This window comes from Lithobates pipiens, unplaced genomic scaffold (assembly GCF_037356315.1).
Source record: "Lithobates pipiens isolate NorthernLeopardFrog02 unplaced genomic scaffold, aLitPip1_a1.2 Scaffold_18, whole genome shotgun sequence".
NCBI lineage: Eukaryota > Metazoa > Chordata > Amphibia > Anura > Ranidae > Lithobates > Lithobates pipiens.
Window position 1 is genome coordinate 632,935,489 of NW_027507758.1, and position 26,659 is coordinate 632,962,147.

At 45.5% G+C, this 26,659-nt stretch overlaps 1 protein-coding gene across 1 annotated transcript in view; it reads left to right on the plus strand.

The window, feature by feature from the left end:
• LOC143986884 (uncharacterized) overlaps window positions 1–15,472 on the plus strand; it is a 97,796-nt gene extending 82,324 nt beyond the window's left edge. Inside the window, exons 22-26 of the mRNA XM_077485290.1 lie at window positions 4,576–4,701; window positions 5,121–5,255; window positions 8,273–8,479; window positions 8,588–8,726; window positions 13,448–15,472. Of these exons, the coding sequence (XP_077341416.1) occupies window positions 4,576–4,701; window positions 5,121–5,255; window positions 8,273–8,479; window positions 8,588–8,726; window positions 13,448–13,995 (1,155 nt within the window). The 3' untranslated portion in view covers window positions 13,996–15,472. The remainder of the gene's footprint in view (window positions 1–4,575; window positions 4,702–5,120; window positions 5,256–8,272; window positions 8,480–8,587; window positions 8,727–13,447) is intronic.
• Window positions 15,473–26,659: the final 11,187 nt, after the last annotated feature.

A 26,659-nucleotide genomic window follows, 5' to 3' on the forward strand; every position in this document is an offset into this window, starting at 1 on the left:
TGTAACAACTCAAATACCTACAGAAATAACTTATACCGGACTGCTGCTGTAACAAAGGTAAGTGTTCCCTTTATCAACTAGAAGAGCATTATGTGTCACAGCGCTGTCCTATTGTGTGTGCACATAAATCATCACAAATACACTAAAATATGTGGAGACATTCATATATAAAGTGCTAGGGGCTCAAATAATATTCTCTGCAGATCTACTGCTTCCACTTTACACCTACTTCACTGATCCTTTGGTGTTTATCAATAAATTAGGTAAACTGAACCATGTGCAAATGTATATACAACATAAAGTGCTTTGTCCTCAAGGTGCTGTTCCCTACAAATCCACTGCTTCCACTTTGCATCTACTTCATTAACCTTACGATATTTGCTGCTATATTAAATAAAGTAAAAATCTGTGCAAATTCATGTAATCATATAATAGTTTGTACTCAATATAGTATTCTGTGCAAGTCCACTGCTTCCACTTTGCATCTACTTCTTAAAAAAATCCACCAATCAATGAAAAGTTGATAAGGTGTAAAGTTCTCGGTGCTCCAAACTGTGGCAGCTGTAGTGTAACCACGCCTTCTTCCTCCTCTTACACACGTGATGGTGAGGGTGCCCCCTTAGTGGTGCTTCCCCACTCACCAGACCAATATGACTCCCAGCTTTTCATCTACCAGAGTCACCAACATCCTTCACACTCTCCTCACCTCCGATGGCAAAGGAATCGGATCCTCCTCGCTCACTCCTGCAAGTCTGCTGTGGTTTCTGTCAGTCTCCCTCCTAGACTTGGCTTCCTTCTCCGCTGTTCTAGCAGGAGCTCCATCTCTATACAGTACATACACACATAGCACAAGGCCATGTGCACACTACAAGATGTTTCTCGGGGCTGCAGTTCCTCTGAGCTCCACAAGGTGGTGATCTCACCTCTACCCAGACAGGAAGTCTCTATGGAATGCAGACAGGAAGTGATGTCAGGTAAAGACAGGAAGTCTTAATTTATAGGACGTAGAGAGAAGACCATTCTGGATCTGGCGGCAGAGAAGGTAATACATAAATTAACCCCTTCAGGGGATCAGTTGATGATTAATTGTTGCTGGTGTTCTTTTCTCTAGTGTTTCTCCAGGGTGCTCAGGTATGTCTCTTCATATAACTCACTCTCACACATTTCCTGCTTCACCCTATACTTCTCCTAACCTCTGGTGACATATCCCCAAACCCTGGGCCTCCATCATTTAACTGTGCCAAACCCTTCCATCATCCTACACCCTTTGCAGCAGCTGCAATCCACAGAACTTGTTTTCCATTTCTCTTCTTCCCAAAAAACAGCCTCCCCTTCTCCTGCACCCTCCGGAATGCCCGCTCTGTCTGTAACGAACTCAGCTCCACATCCTCTTTAACACAAATTCCTCTGACCTTCTTGCCATTACTGAAAACTGACTTCATGAATCTGACACTGCTTCTCCTGCCTCCCTCTCCCATGGTGGCCTTCTCTGGACTCACTCCCCCAGACCCAGCAGATAGAAGTGAGGCAGAGTGGAAATCCTGGCCCCACACAGCACCTATCAGGTACTTCACCCACCTCCCTCCCTCTCACTCTGACACTCTCTTCTTTTGAGGCACATTGTATTTGTCCATTTTCTCCCGTTTCTCTAAGAATTGCTGTCATCTACCGGCCCCCTGGACCAGTATCAACCTTCCTTGATGACTTCTCTGCCTGGCTACCCTACTTTCTGTCTTATAAACCCCACAATGATTCTCTGTGACTTCAACATTCCTGTTAATGCAAATACTACTGCTACTTCTAATTTTCTCAGTCTAACCTCCTCTCTTAACCTGAAGCAATGGATACCTGCTGCTACTCACTCTGCTATCCACACTTTTGACCTTGTATTCTTCTATCTATGCACCCCGTGCAACCTCTCCAACAATCCTTTCCCTCTCTCTGATTACCACCTTATTAGTTTTGCTCCCTTTCTGTTTTCTACCTCCTCTCCCTCCAACCGCCTAACGGTTACCCGTAAAAACTTTTGCCACCTCAAACCTTCTCTTCTTTGCTACTGACCACCTCTTTGACAAAGTCTCACCCCTGTCCTGCCCCAACCTAGTCACTTCTGTCTACAACAGCTCACTAGACAAGCTTGCCTCCTCACTACACACAGAATCAGGTCCCGACCCCTACAACCTTGGCAAACAGATGACGCCAGAAGTTTCAGAAAACGTAGCTGCACTCTTGAGCACCTGTGGCATAGACCAATATAAATGTTCCCTTCAAAAATACATCTGCTGCCTCCTCAGGGCCAATCAGACCTATTTTATCACTCTCATTAACACCTTCTCATCCCGTCCCCATCAACTGTCCTCTACCTTTAACTCTCTACTTCTTCCTCCACCCACTAACTTACTCACTGACCAGGAGATCTCCAATCACTTCAAAAATAAGATTGATACAATTTGTGAGGTGATCTCTAATGCACAGATACCTCCACCATTTAAAGCCCTATGCCCACAGGTACAATCATTGCTTCCCTTATTCAACCCCGCTACTATAGACAAGGTTGCTAAACTTTTTTCTAACGCTCACCTAACCACCTGTCCCTGGATCCTGCTCCCTTGCAAATGTTTCAGTCACCCTCTGGCTCCATTCTACACTCTCGAACTCACATCTTCAACCTCTTCCTCTCTTCTGGCATCTTCCCCAACTCTCTAATACATGCACTAGTCACCCCCATTCTTAAAAAGCTCTCACTGGACCCCGCCAATCTTAACAACCTAAGGCCCATCTCCTTTTTCTCCAAACTCCTTGAACGTCTGGTCCACAACTGACTGAATAACTATCTGACTGAGAACAAAATTCTTGATCCCCTTCAGTCTGGATTTCGCCTTCAACACTCCACGGAAACTGCTCTCATCTCACAAATTACCTACTAATGCCTAAAACCCATGAACAATATTCTGTACTCTTCCTGGACCTCCCTTTCCTCAAATAAAAACTATACTTCTTTGGTCTCCATGATTGTGCTCTTCACTGGTTCTCATCCTACTTATCCAACTGCACCTTTAGGCTACTTTCACACTCTAGCGTCGCGGGCATTGGTGGTAAAGCGGCATTATATTTAGTGGCGCTTTACCGTCATTTTAGCGATGCTATTCGGCCGCTAGGGGGGGCAGTTTTAACCCCCGCTAGCGGCCGAAAAAGGGTGAAAACCTCGCTGCAGCGGCGCTTTGCAGGCGGGTTTGCAGCGCTGCCCCATTGTTTTCAATGGGAAGGGGCGCTTTAGGTGCGGTAAATACACCTCTCCTACAGTGCTTCAAAGATACAGTTTCCAGGACTTTTTTGACCGCCCTGCAAGTGCACCACAGCAGCGGCTGTTTCAGGGTGCTTTACAGGTGCTATTTTTAGCGCTGTATCGCCTGAAAAACACCCCAGTGTGAAAGGAGCCTTAGGGTTACAATTCTACTCTCTCTTCCTTTCTCTGTACGTGTCTCTCAAGGTTCTATTCTTGGACCTCTCCTATTCTCCATCTACACATCCCTGGGTCAGCTGATACCCTCCCATGGCTTCCAATAGCATTTCTATGCTGATGACGCGCAAATTTATCTCTCTACCCCTCAGCCCACCCTTTGTCTTCTCATGTTTAACTAATTTACTAACAGACACATCAGCCTGGATGTCACACCACTTCTTAAAACTCAGTCTATCCAAAACCGATCTCATAATATTTCCTTCCCCACATGTCTCTTTTCCTGATTTCCTTGCTAAGATTGATGACACAACTATCAACCCATCCCCGCATGCCAAGGTCCTAGGTGTAATCCTGAACTCTGAACTACCGTTTCGGCCCCACACCCAATCACTGTATAAATCTTGCCGCCTCATCCTAAGCAACACCTCCAAGATAAGCCCCTTCCAAGCCAATGACACCACAAAGCTCCTAATATACTCCCTGGTCATCTCTCGCCTCGACTACTACACCTCCCTCCTCATTGGCTTACCTTTACATAGGCCATCCCCCTTTCAGTCCATTACGAATGCTGCTGCAAGGCTCATCCACCTCATCAACGCTTATTGTCTGCTACCCCTCTCTGCCAATCCCTTCATTGCATACCACTCACCCAACAAATTAAATTCAAAATACTAACAATAATTTACAAAGCCATACACAATTCCCCAGCTACATCACTAACCTAGTCTCAAAATACCAACCAAATCATTCACTTCGTTCCTCCCAATACCTCCTGCTCTCTAGTTCCCTTGTCGCCTCATCCCATGCTCACCTTCAGGACTTTTTCCAAGCCTCTCCTATCCTATGGTACTCCATACCCCAATCTGTCTGACTATCTCCTGCTCTGTTTGCTTTTAGATGATCCCTGAAAACCCTTCTTTTCAGAGAAGCCTACTCTGCCCTCACTTAACATCTGTACTTTTTCCTGAACAATAATAATAAAAAAATGTGTTCCCATGGGGGCAGTATTTCTTGAATGTTCAGAAACCCACCTATTGCCCCCTCACATCCACATCCTATTATTGTGTGACCAAAACCATCCAAATAATTCTTACTTTCATTTCCCAAAGTTATCCGTCTACAAGGAGACCTGTATAGACCAAATGATGGCACCAATGAGGATGGAGGAGGACCGGAGTCACATGACTGAGAAGATACTAAACTTCACCCTGGAGATCATCTACCTGCTGACCGGAGAGGTGAGGAGGATTCTGGGAGGTCACATGACATCACTCTTATCTCTATTAATAAAACTCAGACCTGACCGGAGAGGTGAGGAGGGTTCTGGGAGGTCACATGACATCACTCTTATCTCTATTAATAAAACACAGACCTGACCGGAGAGGTGAGGAGGGTTCTGGGAGGTCACATGACATCACTCTTATCTCTATTAATAAAACTCAGACCTGACCGGAGAGGTGAGGAGGGTTCTGGGAGATCACATGACATCACTCTTATCTCTATTAATAAAACACAGACCTGACCGGGGAGGTGAAAAGGATTCTGGGAGGTCACATGACATCACTCTTAACTCTATTACTAAAACAAAGACCTGACGGAAGAGTTGAGGAGGATTCTGTAATTCTAACATGATATTCCTATTGGTTCCTCAATACAGAGATTTCCTCTTGTGAAGTCCAGTGATCATATGACCATCACAGTGCCTCCATGTGACTCCCTAAAACCTGAGAGACACAACATGGAGAAGATTCTAGAAGTCACCAAGAAGATGACGGAGCTGCTGACAGGAGAGGTGAGCGGTGCTGGGAATTATTTTTTGTAATTGTATTTCACAAAACAGTAGAGGAGAATAGTCAATGGATTGAATTACACAACCATCACAAACAGCATGAAGAGAGTATATAGATATTACAGCATGAAGAGGGTATATACTGTAGGTATTACAGCATGAAGAGGGTATATACTGTAGGTATTACAGCATGAAGAGGGTATATAGCAGTGATGGCGAACCTTGGCACCCTAGATGTTTTAGAACTACATTTCCCATGATGCTCATGCACTCTGCAGTGTAGTGGAGCATCATGGGAAATGTAGTTCCAAAACATCTGGAGTGCCAAGGTTCGCCATCACTGGTATATAGGTATTACAGCATGAAGAGGGTATATAGGTATTACAGCATGAAGAGGGTATATAGGTATTACAGCTTGCAAAAGCCAATAGATATACAGCATACTTGGAAAGTATATGCAGTAAAGTGATATAAGTCAAAGCAACCCTCCAAGTGCTGGACTTTATTGAATAGATCCAGTTTGTCAGTTTAAGTGGAAGTCCAGCCTAACACTACAATCTCTACATCTACTAACATCCATGATCTAACACTAACCTATCCAGCCCTGTAAAGAGGAAATCAGTATACATACTGTTTTGAAGCTGCTCTGGTCTCAAGCGGTGCCCATTCATTGCTTTTATCATTTTCAATATAGGAATCCATTTATATTTTGTGTGTGGATGTGCTGCCGATCCATAGTGATAGTATGTATGAATTGGTTATGGGATGGGTGGGGTGAGAAGTAGAAAGCCAAAACCTAGAGATTGCTGTTCTAGCCGCTGTTAGGATATGATTGGCCAACGTCTATGATTGTTTCGAAATATTTAAAAAAGAAGGTAGTGGATGGGGTCATCAGTCAAGGAGACATCAAGGAACTTTTCAAGCATGGACTTAACATAAAGCCAGAAAAACAAAGAAAAGGCGCCTCTAAGTGTAGAATTAAAAGCTGTTTAATTCCCCCAAAAGGGTTAAAAACACTTGCAAGATATGTAGACTGGCAGAGCATATCATTAATATCCATGTAGGCGGTCCGGCATGAATGCAGTGGTCACTGGCATATACCAGTTCTTTAGGCTGTGTGTCCAGTAGCAGGGGGGTCCAGGGGATGCCAACAGGAAAAACAGCAGGGAGCTCCAAGAGAACTGACAGACCAGCCCGCAATCACAGTCTCAAAACACGAGGATCCTGGAAGTGACGTCAGCGGCAGGAGACAATAACCAGCAACAATATAGGTAAGGTATAGGACAGGAGGAGAAACAGAAACAAAATCCCTATCCAAACAAAATTATTATTATTTTTAAATGTCGCTTATTGGTTGTTGTTCTGTATGAAATCATATATATTTTTTTTTTTTTGGCTAGGGATTTTGTTTGTTTCTCCTCCTGTCCTATACCTTACCTATATTGTGATAATGGCCATTTACATATCCCCGCCCCTAAGGTCCGCCCAGGTAGTAAAAATTAGTCCCATACACACACACAGTCATCAGGTTGATAAATGAACCAATGAGATGTTCCGAAACGCGTCCATCTTTGATGACTGCTTCCTGTCTTGCTTCCTGTTTGTGGTCCACGCTGGTTGCTGGCTATTGTCTCCTGCCACTGACGTCACTTCCAGGATCCTTGTGTTTTGAGACTGTGATTGCGGGATGGCCTGTCAGTTCTCTTGGAGCTCCCTGCTGTTTTTCCTGTTGGCATCCCCTGGACCTCCCTGCTACTGGACACACACAGCCTAAAGAACTGGTATATGCCAGTGACCACTGCATTCATGCCGGACCACCTACATGGATATTAATGATATGCTCTGCCAGTCTACATATCTTGTAAGTGTTTTTAACCCTTTTTGGGGAAATGAAACAGCTTTTAATTCTACACTTAGAGGCAACTTTTCTTTGTTTTTCTGTTTCCTATTCAGAGATTGCTTCTCTCCATAAGTGCAGCCCTAAGTGGGGAAGAGACCCTATTATAGACTTTCTGGTTCATGAAGACATCTGTTTTTTTGCTTGGTCCAGAGCGCCCTTACAAACTGTATCTGGATTATTAACATAAAGCCAAAAGCTGGAGATCAGGAGATCTCCATAGTAAATAAAATAAAGAGCCTTTGTCTTGGCCACATCTCCAGCAGGAGTCGGGTAAAGGAGGATTAGTGGCATGGAGCACCTCAGACATCTTGTACCAGTACATCATAACTTTGTATGTGTTCTCCCTATTTACCACACATCTGGAGGATTTAGAGACCAGATTCTCTCCCAAGGTTTCGCAGGGATAGGGCAGTGGAGATTTTGGGTCCACTTCCACATATATAACCAGGATTGTGTAATAGTTTGTAGATGGAGGATATGAGGTGTAGTTGGTATGAGAGTATTGGAATCATATGTGCTGAAATTGAGCTGAGCGGTCTTAAACTAAATAATGGAGAGGGGAAACCGCATTTTAAGGACATTAACCCTGCCTAGCCAGGAGATATTATACAGTAAGTGTCCCATTAATGCAAGAAGAAGTGTATGTCTTGAAATAAAGAGGGGAAGTTAGCTTAGTATAATGAAGAGGTGTCACATGAATAACTAGGTATTTGAGGGAAGAGGTACACTAGTAAAATGATTAAGCTGATTGTAAGGTGGCCAGAGTTGTGGGAGTAATGTTGATAGAGAACCTCTGTCCTGAAATATTAATCTTATACCCCGACAGTGTACTGAATTCAGAAAGTGTTCTATGGAGAACTGGTAGGGAGAGTTTCAGCTCAGTTACGGCACTGGGAATTCTGGGACATTATCCAGTAACAGACAAGGGATGTGTCTGGATGGTGACTGTATCATTGTGTGTGTCAGGATGTCCTCATCATTTGTATTCCTGGGATTCCACACAGGAAGTTCACACCATCCCTCACCATCATCAGATAGATGAGCAACAATCACTGATAGTATCATTAGGATCTGTACATTATCTGCATTGTTACCATTGATGTAATTTTCCATATTGCAGAGCGGAAACCTCGGGGATGATAATATTGTGATTAAAGAAGAGTATCAAGAGGAGGATGAGGCATATGGGGGGATTCAGGAGCTTTCAGAAGGACACAAGGATAAGATGGAGCTACCTAATACCAGGAACCCACCAGAGAGATGTCCCCGTCCTCTGTATTCCCGGGATTCCACACAGGAAGATCACACCATCCCTCACCATTACAAGGTTGGTGGGAAGGGCATCTAGAACATGGACTCGTAGAGTTGATGTGTGGATTTTTTTACATGATCTTATATGTTACAGGTGATATTCACTCTCATTCTCATGGTTTAGGGTGAAGATCTGATAGATATAAAAGTTGAGGTTAAAGAAGAAGAAGAGACATATGTGAGTGATGATCAGCAGTCTATGGAGAAGGATGGAATAATAAGGCTAATTATAGAGGAGGACACTCCTACAGAGATCAGCACAGGTGGGTCATTAACACTAAATACATTCCTCCCCCCCGTAGAGTTGGGTGAATGGTTCAGCTCGAGCATGAGTTCGGGCCGAACATTGGCTGTTCACCAGTTCGACGAACACCCAAAACATCGGGGCCTTTCGACCATTTGTTCGGCCCGCTGAATGACCACAATGCACTGTGCTGCCACACAGTGCATTGGAAGCCCTGATTGGCTGAAGCAATGAAAGCTTTTCCTAATCAGGGCACAGAGCACTGTCAGAGCCATGATTGGAGAAAGTAATGATGACTCTATACAATCATGGCTCATTGCTCTTAGTCCCGCAATCTTTTCCCCAAGCACATCAATCATGGCAAAAGCACCAGCCATTTGGGTACCACATGCTTGACACGGCATTTAACCTCCCACCACCTGAAAGCCACACAAAAGGGATGCAATTCAGCTCCTCCTCCTCATTCCTCACCTTTCCAGTCTACACGAGATATACCTCATGACCTCTCAGCAGCCTCCACTGACAGGGATGATGGGATAGCGTAGGGTGTCCCAGGTCCTTGCAGCACACCTGGCAGTAGCACAACACCAGCTGTAGACTACAGCAGGCAAATGTCTCTACTCCATCTGCTGCAGCGAAAAAAAAAAATAGTCACTGCCACCCACATGCCCAGCATCTAAATTCAAGTTTGTCAAAGCTGCTGGCTTTTCAACTGCTGTCTTTGTATCTGGTGGACTCTGCCACCTTCCGTGAATTTTCAGAATGTGCCATACCGCAATTGCAGGTTCCCAGTCGCTATTTATTTTCACGTAAGGCTGTTCCATCTCTCTACCATCACATGGAAGGCAACTGCTGACTGGTGGTCCAGCAAGCATGGTCAGGGACAATATATTTTGTTCACAGCACACTGGGTAACTCTGCTTGAAATTCGGAAAGAAGGATGCAAGACAGGGCTCAGTGCTGCAGCTTGTTGTGCCTCTACATTGCCATACAGCTAGTGGTGATGATGCAAGATTTGTCAGCTCTACCCCCTCCTCCTCCATGCCCTCCTCTGCTGAATTGTCCCATGAACTTCAAGTACCCCCTAAGCATTCAAAGGGTTATTTAATGAGTCAGGCTAAAAGGTGCCATGCAGTGCATCAGCTGGTGTGTCTAGGGGGCAGGAACCACACCAGAGCAAAGATTCTGGCAGCTCTGCAGGGGAAGGCCCAGAGGTGGTTCATGCCAGCTGGAGCCAGGAATGGTGGTGTGCAATAATGGCACAAAACCTCCTGTCTGCTATTAGACAGGAAAAGTTGACAAATGTGCCATGCTTGGCACATGTCCTCAATTTTTTAAATAGGTACCCAGGGTTGGAAGATCACCTAAAGCAGACCAGAAGAGTCTGTAGCCATTTCTGGTGGTCATACACTGTCAGTGCTCAGTTGGCTGAAATTCAGCGGGAATTCCAGCTGCCTACAACCTACCTGATTTGTGACATGCCCACCAGATGGAACTCGACTATGGCAATGCTGCAGTGGCTGCACATGCAGCAGAGGGCCATCAAGAGTACCTGTGTGAGTATGGCACAACGACAGGCTCAGGCAAGCTCTGCATTTTTTCCCAACACCAATGGCTGCTGATAAAGGATGCATGCACTGTGCTGTCACTGTTTAAGGAGTCCATAAGGATGGTGAGCCGTGACAATGCATGCATCAGTGACACAATCCCTGTTGCGTTCCCGCTGAAGCAGACTGCATGGCATTATGGACAGGGCACGAGAGGCAGAGCAGCAGGATGAAGAGGAGGACTTCCTTTCCTCTGCAGACACCATTCTTCTTATACCACAGAGCACGCGAGAGGAGGAGGATTCTGGCAGTTTTGGAGGCATTGAAGCAGAGCAAGACATATGTGAACTCTTAACAGTAGTACGTGTCTGGGAGGAGGCAGTTCCAGATAATCCTCAGTGACCCAGAGGAGTCTGCTTCTCATGCACCTGCAAACTTGCAGAGCATGGGCCCATTCATTCATTAAAGCCTGCAAAAGGACCCAGGAATACCTGGCATCAAGGAGAAGGATCACTATTGGTTGGCAACCCACCACTGTTATAAGGGGAAAATCTCAGAACTCATCCCGTCCCCACAGAGGAAGCAGAAGATGAAATCTCTTGAGGACACTTTAAAGAGGAGTTTATGTAACACCTTTCCAATCTCTGGTAGGTTACAGTCTGGTGGAAAACATTGTTTTGGGGCTTCTGTTGGTCAAGAAAGGTGCGATGGAGAAGGGGGCAGTGATGCCTTCAAATTATTTTAGTCCTCAATGCCCAGGCCTGTCAGCTTCCACATCCACAGAAGCGTCTTCATTATATGGTGGGAGATTATCTAGAGGCAAAAACAGATATGGAGAGCTTTCAAGTTGATGATCCACTGGGTCATGAGAATAGACCACTGATCAGAACTTGCTCAGTATGCAATTGAGCTGCTAGGCTGCCCTGCATCCAGCGGGCTTTCCAAATGGGCATTCAGTGCTGCCGGAGGTTTCGTGACAGATAAGAGAGCGCGTCTGTCCACAGACGCGTTGGACCAGCTGACATTTATCAAAATCAGTCCTGGATTAGCAACAGCTATCAAACCCATGATGCCGATGTCGCTGATTAAGTGCTTTCTGGATATCAAATCTCTGAAAGACTGTCTAGGCTGCCTAGCATTGTAGGTGTTAATTTAATCTGGAAGACATTTTTTGGTGTAGGTTTCATGGGCACAGTTAACACCCAAGGACCAATTTTTCCACACCTGTATGACAGGTGCATATCATTGACATTTTTGACAGCAAGGCCAGTTCTTGCTTTTATCAAGAGTACATCTATAGAGATTACGGTGTGAAGGCACCACCAACGCCCAATTTTTCCACACCTATTACTTCTATCCAAAGTCTGCGAAAGAGACACCAGAATTTATCCAAAGAAATCTCTAATCTTGTTCTGAGTGCACTAAATTGTGGCCTTGTCATACAGGCTAGCTCCCCAAGCTGTTGTTTATAAAATAAAAAAAGCTTGAATGGAAAATTACACTTTTTTTCACTTTATAAATGTCATTATTTCTGCAGCTGGTTCTATACACAGCACAGATGTGACACTTTACAGGCAGACTAAGGGGACCCCCCCAGACACTACTATACATTTAAAGGATTTTTTTTTGTTATTTCTCATTTTGATAGTTTCGGTTTAAGCATCAGTAAATCACTGCTCATTAAAAGTGTATTTTTTTTTTTAAATACATTTTTTTTTCATTGATACATGTCCCCCCGGGGCAGTGCCCAGACCCCCATATCCATTGTATGCCCAATTATTTGGATATACGGTAAGCTTTCAAAGTAGTCACTTTTGATTTTTCCAGTTCGGGTCCCATAGACTTCAATGGGGTTCTTTATTTGGTTCCTAACTTCTGCCATTAACTGAACAAGGTGTCGTTTGGCCCATCTCTACTCCACAGATACTGCTCACTGATTTGTCCAGAGTAGGGCCACTACTGGGTGATATCAGCATGTAATACCCTGGTCACTTTCCTGAGCTGTGTTCCCGTCCTGTTATCCTGTTTTTCTCTTGTCAAACATCCCCCTTTGTGCTGCAGACACAATTTATGTATCTAGACTGGATTTATGGAGATTTTGGGGTTCAGCTGGCAGCAAAATGTTCATTTTCACCATAGATGTTACTAGACCTAGGCACCTGGGGTATGTACTTTGGGTCTTCTGCCCCATACCTGGGTCTACCAAGATCTCTGACAGAACAATCCTCCCAGAGTTACTTGTTCATTTGTCTGCTGGCTGTGCTGGGTGGAGGGATATGTCTGTATAGTCTCAGACTCAAGTCACTGAGTGCAGTCTCAGGAGATGGGAGGCAGCGGTGTGGGACCTCTGCAACTTGTCTCCAGTAAACATTTAAGCTTCCACTAATTACTGAATACCAATATTATGAGTCCTGACCATTACACTATATAATTGATATTGTACATTACATAATCCTGACCCTGACTCTATTTTGTACATTACATCCTTCTGATGCCATACAGTCCTATCTGTTGTACTGTATCTTATACAATATGTTGTCCATTACATAGCCCTGACTTCTGCTCTCTCCCCTCTACCCACTGCTATATATACACATAATATGTATTCTCTTTTATTACATCCATTTTCTACCAGCTGGACATTTTATATCTGATGATTTGATTGGAGCACAGACTTTTACATGGTGATAATAATGTGATAACATCATCAAACTTTGGAACCATAAAGAGAAAATGATAATATTTGAGGAGTCAATAACCCAATGATGGGGGTCTTCAGGATCAGTCCAGTCTTCATCTTGGTTGTTCTCCCCCCATCCTCACTCTCTGACCTCTGGTGGGGCTCAGCCCCGCTGTTATTCATGACTAAATCATGGACTAAATAAGGAAGGTCAGGACTTCTTGTGTTGGGAAGATGGCAATGAGTGATAGAGGGGGAGGGGACACTCGTCCTATAATCCCCTCATCACTGTCACTCCTATAAAAGACGGTTCTCGTTGTTTCCTCACTCTCTGACTAAGGTCCGTGAATAAAGAAATTAACTGGTAGGAGATTCAGAGGACCCATTTAATCGTTTTTGAGGTTGAGGAATTGTAATATCCTCAGAGACAAAGTTGCTTGATTTGGGTGACGTTGTAATTTAGGGGAACCAATCTGCTCCTGTCTAGTAATAATCTTTGTATTTGTATTTTAGTAGATGGACGGGAGATGAGGAAAACCTCAGAGGATTGTCTCACTTTGTCTCCAGACTGTAAAGTAGAAGACGAGGACATCACACAGTATAGTCCAGGAGAAAACCCGACTACCTCAAATGTCCATCCGGCACCACACAGTGTAGATGGACCATCGTATTCCTCTTATCCTAAGGAACCCACGGGGAAGAAGCCGTTTTACTGTTCTGAGTGCAGAAAATATTTTTCACAGAAGTCCAGTCTTTACAGACATCAGAGATCTCACACGGGGGAGAAGCCCTATACCTGTCCTGAGTGCTGGAAATGTTTTTCACAGAAGTCCAGTCTCTACACACATCAGAGATCTCACACAGGGGAGAAACCGTATTCCTGTCCTGAGTGCGGAAAATGCTTTTCAAGGAAGACCCATCTTTGCCGACATCAGAGATCTCACACTGGGGAGAAGCCGTTTTCCTGTCCTGAGTGTGGAAAATGTTTTTCACTGAAGTCCAATCTTTACACACATCAGAGATCTCACACGGGGAAGAAGCCACTTTCCATTCCTAAGTGAAGGAATTTTTACTAAAATCCTGTTTTCCTGTACATCAGGGTTCCCACACAACCATCAAGGTGTATTAGTGTCTTCTATGTGAATGTCTCTGGACATCACAGCTCTCATGTGGGGAAGAAGCACAACGTGATATACACCTCAGATTTACAGCTGTGGCCAAGAGTTTTGAGAATGGCAAAAACATTCATTTTCACAGTCTGCTGCCTCAGTTTTTATGATGGCTCAGATGAATTGCAATTAATTGCAAAGTCCCTCTTTGCCATGAAAATGAACACAATCCCATAAAAAAAAAACATTTCCACTGCATTTTTGAAGAAGGCTTCAGGGTGACCAAGAAAGTCCAGCAAGCACCAGGACTGTCTCCTTTAGTTGGTTCAGCTGCAGGATCAGGGCACCACCAGTGCAGAGCTTGCTTAGGAATGGCAGCAGGCAGGTGTAAGTGTATCTGCATGCACAGTGAGGTGAAGACTTTTGGAGGATGGCCTGGTGTCAAGAAGGGCAGCAACAAAGTCACTTCTCTCCAGGAAAAACATCAGGGACAGACTGATATTCTGCAAAAGGTACAGGGATTGGACTGCTGAGGACAGGAGGAAAGATATTATCTCTGATCAACCCACTTTCCCATTGTTTGGGGCATCCAGAAAAATCCTTGTCCAGAGAAGAAAAGGTGAGCGCTACCATCAGTCCTGTGTCATGCCAACAGTAAAGTATGCTGAGACCATTCATATCTGGGGTTGTTTCTCAGCGAAGGGAGTGGGTTCACTCTCTCAATTTGCCATGAATAAAGAATGGAACAAAAACATCCGCTGAGAGCAACTTCTCCCAACCATCCAAGAACAGTTTGGTGAGGAACAATGCCTTCTCCAGCATGACGGAGCACCTTGCCATAAGGCAGAAGTGATAACTAAGTGGCTTGGGGAACAAAGCATCAAAATTTTGGGTCCATGGCCAGGAAACTCCCCAGACCTTAATCCCATTGAGAACTTGTGGTCAGTCTTTAAGAGGCGAGTGAACAGAAGATCCCCACAAATTCTGACAAACTCCAAGGCCCAAGCATTCATTATGCAAGAATGGGCTGCCATCAGTCAGGATGTGGCCCAGAAGTTGATTGACCGCATGCAAGGGGAAATTGCAGAGGTCTTGAAAAAGGAGGGTCAACAAATCTTGTCTCTTTGCATAAACTTCATGTCATTGTCAATAAAAGCCTTTGACACTTACGAAATGCTTGTAATTATAATTCAATATCCCATAGTAACATCTGATGGGAAAAATCTAAAAACACTGAAGCAAATTTTGTGAAAATTTGATATTTGTCATTCTCAAAGCTTTTGTCCACGGCTGTAATCTATGGCCGATCTTCATCATGTAAGAAACAGTTGATAAGGAAATCAGAGATCACCAAAGACATGGATGAAGTGTTGTACCGTTTTGGCCATTGATAGCAGTAGAAAAATAAAAATTGAGTCATTACCTTTCATTGGCCGAATGCATTTTGTGGTGTAAGCTTTCACAAACACTAATGCTGCGTACACACGTTCGGACTATCCGGTGGACTTAATCCAGCGGACAAACCCCCGGCCTTTGCAGCTGAGGTCCGCCGCACTTTCCGAACGAGTGGACCTGCCCACACACGACCAGACTTTTCCGGGGGGGAAAAACCCGTCGGACTACGGTGGGAGTCCGCTGGACTTTTGAAATGAACGGACTTGCCCACAAACGGAGAAAAGTCTGTTAATTTTGAACACGGCTCCAGGTATCCGGGGCTAGCAAAGAAAGTGAATGTCTCCGCCTCCATCGGCGTGATTGACACCTCGCTAGCCCCGTCGCCTGGTATGGATTTAAAGGGGAAGCTCTACGACGAAAAAAACATCGTGGGGGTCCCCCCAACGTCCATAGCAGACCCTTATTCGAGCACGCAGCCCAGCCGGTCAGGAAAGGGGGTGGGGACAAGTGAGCGCCCCCCCCCCCTGAGCCGTACCAGGCCGCTTGCCCTCAACATGGGGGGTGTGCTTTGGGGAAGGGGGAGCCCTGCGGCCCCCCATTCCAAAGCACCTTGTCCCCATTGAGATGAGGACAAGGGCCTCTTCCCGACAACCCTAGCCGTTGGTTGTCGGTGTCTGCGAGCGGGGGGCTTATCGTAATCTGGGAGCCCCCCTTAATAAGGGGGCCCCCCAGATACTGGCCCCCCACTCTGGTGAAAAAAGTGTAAATAAAAAAACAACACACGTTTTTAAAATAATTTATTAGACAGCTGCGGTGGTCTTCCGTTTTGGGGGGTCTTCTCGCCGGACTCCTCCGCTATCTTCTGTTAGCTCTTTTACTAGAGGAGGAGCCCGGCTTTCTTCTTCGTCGTCGCCGTCCGGGGGCCTTCTTCCGACTTCAGGGTCTTGTCCCACTCTTCGGGGTCTTGTCCCGCTCTTCGGTTCTTCTGGCCGGGCCTCCGCTATCTTATGCTAGCAAGAAGAACTAAAGAGCGAGACAAGACCCCGAAGTCAGAAGAAGACCCCCGGACGGCAGCAGTGTCAACGAAGAAGAAAGCTGGGCTCCTCCGCTAGTAAAAGAGCTAGCAGAAGATAGCAGAGGAGTCTGGCGAGAAAACCCCCAAAGACGAAAAACCCCCGGAGCTGTCTAATAAATTATTTTAAAAACTTGTGTTGTGTTTTTTTATTTTACACTTTTTCACCAGGTGAATGGGTAGGGGTACAATGTACCACATAGGGTGGGGGGGCCCCCTTATTAAAGGGGGCTCTCAGACTCAGCAGACCCCCATGTTGATGAGGGCAAGGGCCTCTTCCCGATAACTCCGGCAGTTGGTTGTCAGGGTCTGCGGGCAAGGGGCTTATCGGAATCTGGGAGCCCCCCCATGTTGAGGGCACGTGGCCTGGTATGGCTCGGGGGGGGGGGGGGGCGCTCACTCGTCCCCAACCCCTTTCCTGACTGGCCGGGCTGCGTGCTCGGAAAAGGGTCTGCGAGGTGTCAATCTCGCCGATGGAGGCGGCAACATTCACTTCCTTCACTAGTCTCGGCTACCTGGAGCTGCGTTCAAAATGAATGGACTTTTCTCCATGTGGGCAAGTCCGTTCATTTCAAAAGTCCGGCGGACTAGCACATAGAAGGGCGGATTGATCACCACACTGCCGAGTCTGGCGGACAATTTTGAGTCAAAACTTCTTTCTAAGTCCGCCGGACTTTTGGAAAGAAAAAGTCCAAAGTCCGCTGCAGCCCACACACGGGCGGATTGTCCGGCGGACTCTTGTTCGCCGGATAGTCTGATCGTGTGTACGCGGCATTAGAGTTCTATTTTGAAGAAAAAAAAAACATTGAATGTGACACGCATGTGCCCAGCCGTGACAATTGTCAGACGTATTTTCTATAATAAATTCCTCCATCTAGTGGCCATAATGCTGTATGATGCTCTTTTTACTGATGGAGATATTTCAAGAGATATACTTCATTATGACCACTAGATGTAGCTGATGATCATAGAAAATAATTGTATTAATTAAATATTGGCCTAAATCTCTCACAGCTGGGCAAAGGCTTGTCACATTTGTCCAATCAATTTTCTATAAATAGAGCCCTTAGGCATGGTTTCATACTAATGGCTGCTATCATACTCGTGGACTTATGAGTTCAAAGATAATCTTGATGTTCCCATTCTGCGCAAAATCCAAACTAAACTCTCATAATACAGAGTGCAGTGGTCAGGAACATGTCACATACAGCCCAGGGTAAAGAGTGCAGTGGTCAGATAAAGTAATGGTCAGGAACATGTCATATACAGCCCAGGGTACAGAGTGCAGTGGTCAGGAACATGTCCTATACAGCCCTGTGTATAGAGTGCAGTGGTCAGGAACATGTCCTATACAGCCCTGTGTATAGAGTGCAGTGGTCAGGAAAATTTCATATACAGCCCAGGGTACAGAGTGCAGTGGTCAGTAACATGTCATATACAGCCCCGTGTATAGAGTGCAGTGGTCAGTAACATGTAATATACAGCCCTGTGTATAGATTGCAGTGGTCAGGGATATGTCATATACAGCCCAGTGTACAGAGTGCAGTGGTCAGGTAAAGTAATGGTCAGGTGTTTGTGATATACAGCCCAGCATATAGAGTACACTGGTCAGGAACACGACATATACAATCCTTGTAAGGAATACTGAATTATAGGTATACAGTGACAGCAGGGATGAAAAGATCGGTGGGCTGTGTCTAAGAAAGCTGAATCAGATTTTTTTTTTTTATGTACACAACACCCACAGACCATAAACAAAGCAAATGTGAAAGATACATGTTATAGTGAAGTAAATAACCAACCAAACAACCTAATTAGAGTACACTGTGTACAAATGGAGGGAAGCTCACATAAACAGGGCATGGCCATGACTGGGAATGGCAACAAAGGGAAGCAGAAATTCGGTAACAGGATACATGAAATCAAATATGGTAAGGTAAAGTATACAGGATCAAGCAAGGAAGTGGCTCACAGGTAGAACACCGAGGCACTGATGAAAGCTAAGGGAGGTATTATATACTTTCCCAGCAGCCAGCTTTAGATGGAGCCTAATTACTGAGATCTCCTGTTTGTTGGGAGACACCCAATGGTGGCCACCGGAAACCGCACCCATCACCTCTGGGAACCACATCGCTACCAGCAGGTTATCCAGGCCATGAAAGTTCCCCCATAAGGACCAACCTCCAGATGCTCCACTAGGCCTTGAACACAAATGTCCTTGTGAGAGACCATTGTACTGGATAAATCCAAAAAGGAGAAGATCCCGGCATCAGTGTCTGAAGACTTTCCCAATATCCTAAGGCCATAGTCCTTCAACCTGCAAGATACCCTACTGACAGCGTCTGGAAACTGGCTGGGTGCCCTGCTGCCAAGGTCTGGAAACTGGCTGTGTGTCTCAGATCAGATCCTTTAATAGGTGCTACGTCACAATGCTGGGATTCCATTAGCCATCTGAAGGTTTAGCACTGGCGTCCCTAACCCATAAAAGTACCCTGACACAAGGGTGTCCCATAGAGAACTTGACATTCTCCATCTTAGTTACAAGTTTGGTTACTAGAAACTGCTTTGCATTTTACTGACCACCCAAGTCTTTCCAAGGCCTTTCCCCTAACACACCCGTATTTGTAGATATTATGCCTGGGTCAGAGAACAGTTCAAATGTAACTCTGCCCTTCCCCAGAGTACCTCTACTACTTGAGCTGTTATAACAAGTGCAGTTACTGAATTCAGAATGGTTGTCTGGACCACCAGGCTTTGGCACAATAGAAGCAAATGGCTGCAAAATTATCTCAGGCAAGGCAGCTGTGGGAATCCCTGACCAGATGGATAACCCACACCAAACATGTCACAAACGTCAGGGTTTTTCTGATATGAAATTATAAATAATATGGATTAATATGGAGTAAGACATGCAGAATGAACTTAATATCACAAGTGTTACAAGATAAAATGAAAGATTCTCGGAGAGTTGATTTCCAAAGACATACAGTAAACTGGAACTGAGGGGAAGGTCTGATTGGATGGACCTTGTTGTCTGCTGGTATAGTCCAACTGCTTGTATTCTAAGGCCGCATACACACGGGCGGACTGTATGGCCTACTTAGTCCGTCGAAACACATTTCAGCGGACAGTCCGCTCGTGTGTGGGCTTCAGCTGACTTTTTCAGCGTGCAGTCTGGCGTACTAAGTATTTCGGAATTTCCGTAATTCTGTCCGTCATACTTTGGTTTCAGCGGACAATCCGCTCGTCAGTAGGCTAGTTCGACAGACTAAGAATGGCGCATGCTCAGAAAGGATTTACACGGCGGAAGGGTGCATTGCTGTGTATTGGACTTCCTATTTCTAGTCCCGTCATACGTGCTGTACACGTCATCGCGCAAGCTTTCGTCGGACTGTTTGGCTATCCGTGTGTGGTCAAGTCCGTTCATTCGAAAGTATGACGGACTGTCCGTCGGATTGTATGACGGACTAAGTAGGCCATACAGTCCGCCCGTGTGTACGCGGCCTAAGACAGCGGAGATTGTACCTTCTGAATTAAAAGTCATCCTAAGTTCCGAGGTTGACATTTTTAGGTGTATTAATTATTAAATAGTTATGTCATATTAAATTAACTCTAAAAAAATAAGCTGCGCTGTGTAAAAAATAAATATAGTGACATATATTCACATATACCATATATCAGCATCAATATGGACTATAATAGCTCCAAATCTACTGGTGATGAATTATGAACTGTAATACTCCAAGATTTGAGCATATAAATCAAAAATGAAGGTTATTAAACTCAAACAACAATAAAATGTGAATCGCAAATTCTTATGGGCTGAATGCCCTATATAAAGTCCACACCGCAAATATTATTGAGAAGGTTCCACAATCAAGTAGTACTCCCAGAGTAAGTTCATATGGGAAATCCTCAGCTCACTGATCATTGGTGACTTAAAACGATAAAACACCCAAGAAATAGTGATGAGTTGAGATAAAAAGATTCCTCCACCTAAGAAACAACTGCCACTTACCAGCTATATTGAGCTCTTTTTTAGGGAGATCACTTTCGCTTGTGGCTTATACTCCAGCCCGGGTCTCTATGCTTGCCAGCAAGATGTCCCCACTCCTCTGCTCAAGGTATCCTTGGTATTACCCACAGTCAGTCGTTCCTCATGTTAGAATGAAAGAAGGCTTCCATAGTGTAATTCAAAATAACATTTAATAATTTTAAAAACAGAATTGCACTTACAATGTATCATGGATAAAATAGCATGTCATATAATGTGTTTGAGCCGGCCGATGTCACATGCACGTGCCTCAGGACGACGTCATCTGTGACGAAACGGCGTAGGAAGGAGCGGCATGCTGACATAACCGTAAACAATACAAGGTCCGGAAAGAACGGGCTGTTATCGAGAGCCGGCTGACAACAGGCACAGGATCAGCAGATGCTGGCTGGGCAGCAGGCACAGGATCAGCAGAGGCAGACTGGGCAGCAGACACAGGCTCAGCAGAGGCAGGCTGGGCAACAAACACAGGATCAGCAGAGACAGGCTGGTTAACAGACACAGAATCAGCAGAGGTAGGCTGGGCAGCATACACAGGATCAGCAGAGGTAGGCTGGGCAGCAGGCACATCATCAGCAGAGGCAGGCTGGGCAGAAGGCACAGGATCAGCAGAGGCAGACTGCGCAGCAGACACATGATCAGCAGAGGCAGGCTGGGCAGGAGGCAAAGGGTCAGCAGAGGTAGGCTAGGCATGAGGCAAAGGATCAGCAAAGTCAGGCTTGGCAGCAGGCACAAAATCAGCCGAGGCAGGGTTGGCAGCAGGCACAGGATCAGCAGATGCAGGCTGGGCAGCAGGCAAAGGGTCAGTGAAGGCAGGCTGGGCAGCAGGAACACGGCCAGTGGACACTGACTGGGGCAGTAAACAGAGGATCAGTGAAGATAGATTGAATAGGATTAGTGGAGTCTGGTTGAGCAGGGAGGCAGAGGTTTGATGGAGTCAGGCTGAACATCAGACAGATGATCAATGAGTCAAAGTAGACCACAGGCAGAGGATCAGTGTCATGAGGCTGGATATCATGTGTCATGTTAAGAGAATCAGACTGAACAATGTGTCAGCAACATCAGGCTGGGAAGCAGGTAGCAGATTAGTGACATCAGGCTGGTCAGCAGGTAAAGGGTCAGTAGCATCTGGCTGGGCAGGAGGTGAAGCACCAATGGAGTCAAACTGGATTTCAGGAGAGGTATCAGCAGAGTCAAGCTGGGGGAAAGAACATGGGCTTGGTACATAGTGGCATTAAGCAGTGGTTAGTCCAAAGGATGGTGGCATGTACCTTGTGGCAGAGCCTGATGTGCAGAGGGAGACCTCTTGTACAGCTCTGGCTCAGGAACCACTGGAGTTGCAACAGTGTATGCGAGAGCACAGTGGGGTAAGAGTGCCTGCAAGGTCTTCTGTTAGCAGCAGAAATGTGTGGCCGATAAGTCGCCAGACTGGACTGGATCGCTGAGCAGCAGGGGCAGGGTCAGACAAGTCAGATCGGTCACAGATAATCAGATATGGCATAATCGGCAGGCATAGAATGATCAGAATGCAGGCAGAGGCTGGCAACAGGACATCAGACAGATAACCAGGTATAACAAATTCTAGGCAAGCCGAGGTCAAGACTGGAGATAAGCAAGCGTGGTAAAAAAAAAAAAAAAAACGGGGGAAAATAGAGGAATCAATACAGGCACAGGAACAGAACTGTTAACGCCTGCAGGACCGCACATGCACTTCTGCCTACTGCTGGAATGTCCCTGACAGATGGATGGAACTTTTTAGGCCTCATCGGATATTTTTGCGGTAGAGTAAGGCCAGGTGAATGAGAGTCCAAAATATGAGAGGACAGTAGTCAGAACTGTGGCAGAGTATGGCGCAGACTCACCCATAGTTGTTGCAGTGCTAGGCCAAACTTTGGTAGCTGGTACAGGGACAAGCAGGACTTGGCAGGAATGATTAGCGCAGGTTGGACTGAAGCAGGTTGGACTGGAGCAGCAATCACTTGAAGGAGCTGGACTGGAGCAGCAGGCAACTGAAAAAGCTGGACTGGAGTGGTAAGCACAGGAACAGGCTGGATTGAAGCAGCTGGCATGGAGGCAGACCGGTGTTAGGCAGCAGGCATGAGGGCAGGAACTGGCACTGGATCAGTGGTTGGTGCAGCAGTGCACAGTCACAGAATTGAGCGAGTGGGAAAACAAATATTGTTTCTTTTTTTGGTTTAAATGCTGGTGGGTAGGTGCCATCAAGGGACTGAAACTAGGCAAATATCCAGGCCCAGGTGGCTATACTCAGAGATTCTACAAAACATTCGCACCTCTGCTAACACTATTCCTGGCCAGGGCCTTCAATGCCATCGATAGCAGTACCCTCCCCCCCCAGAGAGCTCAGCCAACGTATCCATCCTTTTGAAACCTGGTAAAGATCCATCACAATGTAATAGCTACTACCCCATATCGCTATTAAATATAGACCTCAAGCTGTTCACGAAGGTCCTCGCCAACCGCTTCTCCCCACTACTGCCAGGAATTATCCACAGAGATCAGGTCGGTTTTGTCCCGGGTAGAGAGGCCCGAGACAATGCGACTAAGACCATACATCTCATTTCCTATATCCAATGCCACCACCAACAGGCATGTTTCCTGTCTTTTGATGCAGAAAAGGCATTAGACTGGGTCAACTGGCATTTCCTGCCACTCTCCCTAGAACAAATAGGTCTCGGATCCCCTTTATCTCTAAAATCATGTCCCTCTATTCACACCCATCTGCATCGGTCTTGGTGAATGGCACATCATCAGAAGCATTTGACATATCTAATGGCACGCGCCAAGGATGCCCCCTATCCCCACTCCTGTTTGTCATTATAATTGAGCACCTTTCATGTGCCATCCGCCAAAACACATCAATACAAGGCATCGAAAACACACTCCAAACACCATAAACTATCTCTCAATACAGATGATTATGTAGATGATATACCACTTAAGGACCGCCGTATTGCCATTGTACGTCATCGCAATGGCACAGGCAGGCACAAGCACGTACATGTACGTGCCTGCCTTCCAGCGGGTGGGGGGTCCGATCGGACCCCCTCCCGCTGGATACAGTGGTCCGGCACTTAAGGACCGCTGTATTGCCATTGTACGTCATCGCAATGGCACAGGCAGGCACAAGCACGTACATGTACGTGCCTGCCTTCCAGCAGGTGGGGGGTCCGATCGGACCCCCTCCCGCTGGATACGGTGGTCCGGTTCGTTTCAGGAGCGATCCGTGATGAGGGGATGGCCACCCCCTCTGGATCGCTCCTGGCCAATGAGAAGCTTCCACCCACTGTGTATTGTATACACAGGAAGGAGGAAGTGATGTCATTCTCCTCGGGGCGGTCTTTTTGACCGGACTACGAGGAGAAGACAAAAAGTAAGTGCACCAAAACACTACTCTAACACATAGGTACACATAGGTACACAAACCCCCCCCGATCCCCCCCGCCCCCCCCCCAGTCACAGTGTCACTGATTACATTGATCATTTATTTACTGATCACTGCATTCAGTGTCAGTTGTAACAGTAAAAACTGTCAGGGCAGTTAGTGTTAGGTCCAGGGTAGCCCCCTACCCCCCCAATAAAGGTTTAACCCCCTGATTGCCCCTAGAGTTAACCCTTTCACCCCCTTTTGCCAGTGTCACTAAGCGATCGTTTTTCTGATCGCTGCATTAGTGTCGCTAGGTAGCTAGTTATTTTTTTAGGTTCACCGCTAGGTTTTTATATCGCTAGGTACCCCCATATACTACCCAATAATGGTTTTAACCCCCTGATTGCCCCTAGTTAACCCTTTCACCCCCTTTTGCCAGTGTCACTAAGCGATCATTTTTGTGATCGCTGCATTAGTGTCGCTAGGTAGCTAGTTATTTTTTTAGGTTCACCGCCAGGTTTTTATAGCGCTAGGTACCCCGATATACTACCCAATAATGGTTTTAACCCCCTGATTGCCCCTAGTTAACCCTTTCACCCCCTTTTGCCAGTGTCACTAAGCGATCATTTTTCTGATCGCTGCATTAGTGTTGCTAGGTAGCTAGTTAGTTTTTTAGGTTCACCACCAGGTTTTTATAGCGCTAGGTACCCCGATATACTACCCAATAATGGTTTTAACCCCCTGATTGCCCCTAGTTAACCCTTTCACCCCCTTTTGCCAGTGTCACTAAGCGATCATTTTTCTGATCGCTGCATTAGTGTCGCTAGGTAGCTAGTTATTTTTTTAGCTTCATGCCAGGTTTTTATAGCGCTAGGTACCCCGATATACTACCCAATAATGGTTTTAACCCCCTGATTGCCCCTAGTTAACCCTTTCACCCCCTTTTGCCAGTGTCACTAAGCGATCGTTTTTCTGATCGCTGCATTAGTGTCACTAGTGTCGTTAGGTAGCTAGTTATTTTTTTAGGTTCACCGCCAGGTTTTTTATAGCTTTAGGTACCCCCATATACTACCCAATAATGGTTTTAACCCCCTGATTGCCCCTAGTTAACCCTTTCACCAGCGATCACAGTATAAGTGTCACTGGTGAGCCAGTTAGTTATTTAGGTTCCCCGTCAGGTTTTTATATAGCGCCAGGGACCCCCATATACTACCTAATAAAAATTTGAGCCCTCTGATTGCCCCTAGTTAACCCTTTCACCAGTGATCACCGTATAAGTGTTACGGGTGACTCTGGTTAGTTTGCTTTTTATAGCATCAGGGCACCCACCATTTATTACCCAATAAAGGTTTAACCCCCTAATCACCCTGCGGGTGATATCAATTAGGTTTTAGGGTCAGGGTCTGCGTCGCCCCAGGCAGCGCTAGGTTAGTGCCAGTACCGCTAACACCCACGCGCAAAGCATAAACCTCCCGTAGTGGTATAGAATCTGAACAGATCAATATCTGATTTGATCAGATCTATACTAGCGTCCCCAGCAGTTTAGGGTTCCAAAAAAACGCATTGTTAGCGGGATCAGCCCAGATACCTGCTAGCACCTGCGTTTTGCCCCTCTGCCCAGCCCACCCAAGTGCAGTATTGATCGATCACTGTGACTTACAAAACACTAAACACATAACTGCAGCGATCGCAGAGTCAGGCCTAATCCCTGCGATCGCTAACAGTTTTTTTGGTAGCATTTTATATTTAAATCCGGAAGGCAGTGCTTGGTTTTCGGGGTCCCGTACGTGGCTAGGCTCCCAAAAAGTCCCCCACATGTGGTATCCCCGTACTCGGGAGAAGCAGCAGAATTTATTTTGGGGTGTATTTTGACTTATGCCCATAGCATGTGTGAGCAATATATCATTTAGTGACAACTTTGTGCAAAAAAAAAAAAAAGTTTGTATTATTCCCGCAACTTGTGGCAAAATATAAAATATTCCATGGACTCAACATGCCTCTCAGTAAATATCTTGGGGTGTCTACTTTCCAAAATGGGGTCATTTTGGGGGGTTTTGTGCTATTTTGGCATTTTATGGCCTTCGAAACTGTGATAGGTAGTGAGGAGTGAAATCAAAAATTTGCACCCTTAGAAATCCTGAAGGTGGTGATTGGTTTTCGGGGTGCCGTGCGCGACTAGACTCCCAAAAAGTCATATCCCCATACTCGGGAGAAGTAGCGGAATATATTTTGGGGTGCAATTCCACATATAACTATGGCATGTGTGAGCAATATATCATTTAGTGACAACTTTTTGTAAAAAATTTTTTTTTTTTTTTGTCATTATTCAATCCCTTAGGACAAAAAAAATAAATATTCAATGGGCTCAACATACCCATCAGCAATTTCCTTGGGGTGTCTACTTTCCAAAATGGGGTCATTTGGGGGAGGGGGTTTGTACTGCCCTGCCATTTTAGCACCTCAAGGAATGAGATAGGCAGTCATAAATTAAAAGCTGTGTAAATTCCAGAAAATGTACTCTAGTTTGTAGACGCTATAACTTTTGCGCAAACCAAAAAATATACGCTTATTGACATTTTTTTTACTAACGACATGTGGCTGAATACATTTTGCCCTCAATGCATGACTAAAATTTAGTTTATTTATAACAAAAAGAAGAAAATATATATTTTTTTCAAAATTTTCGCTCTTTTTCCATTTATATCGCAAA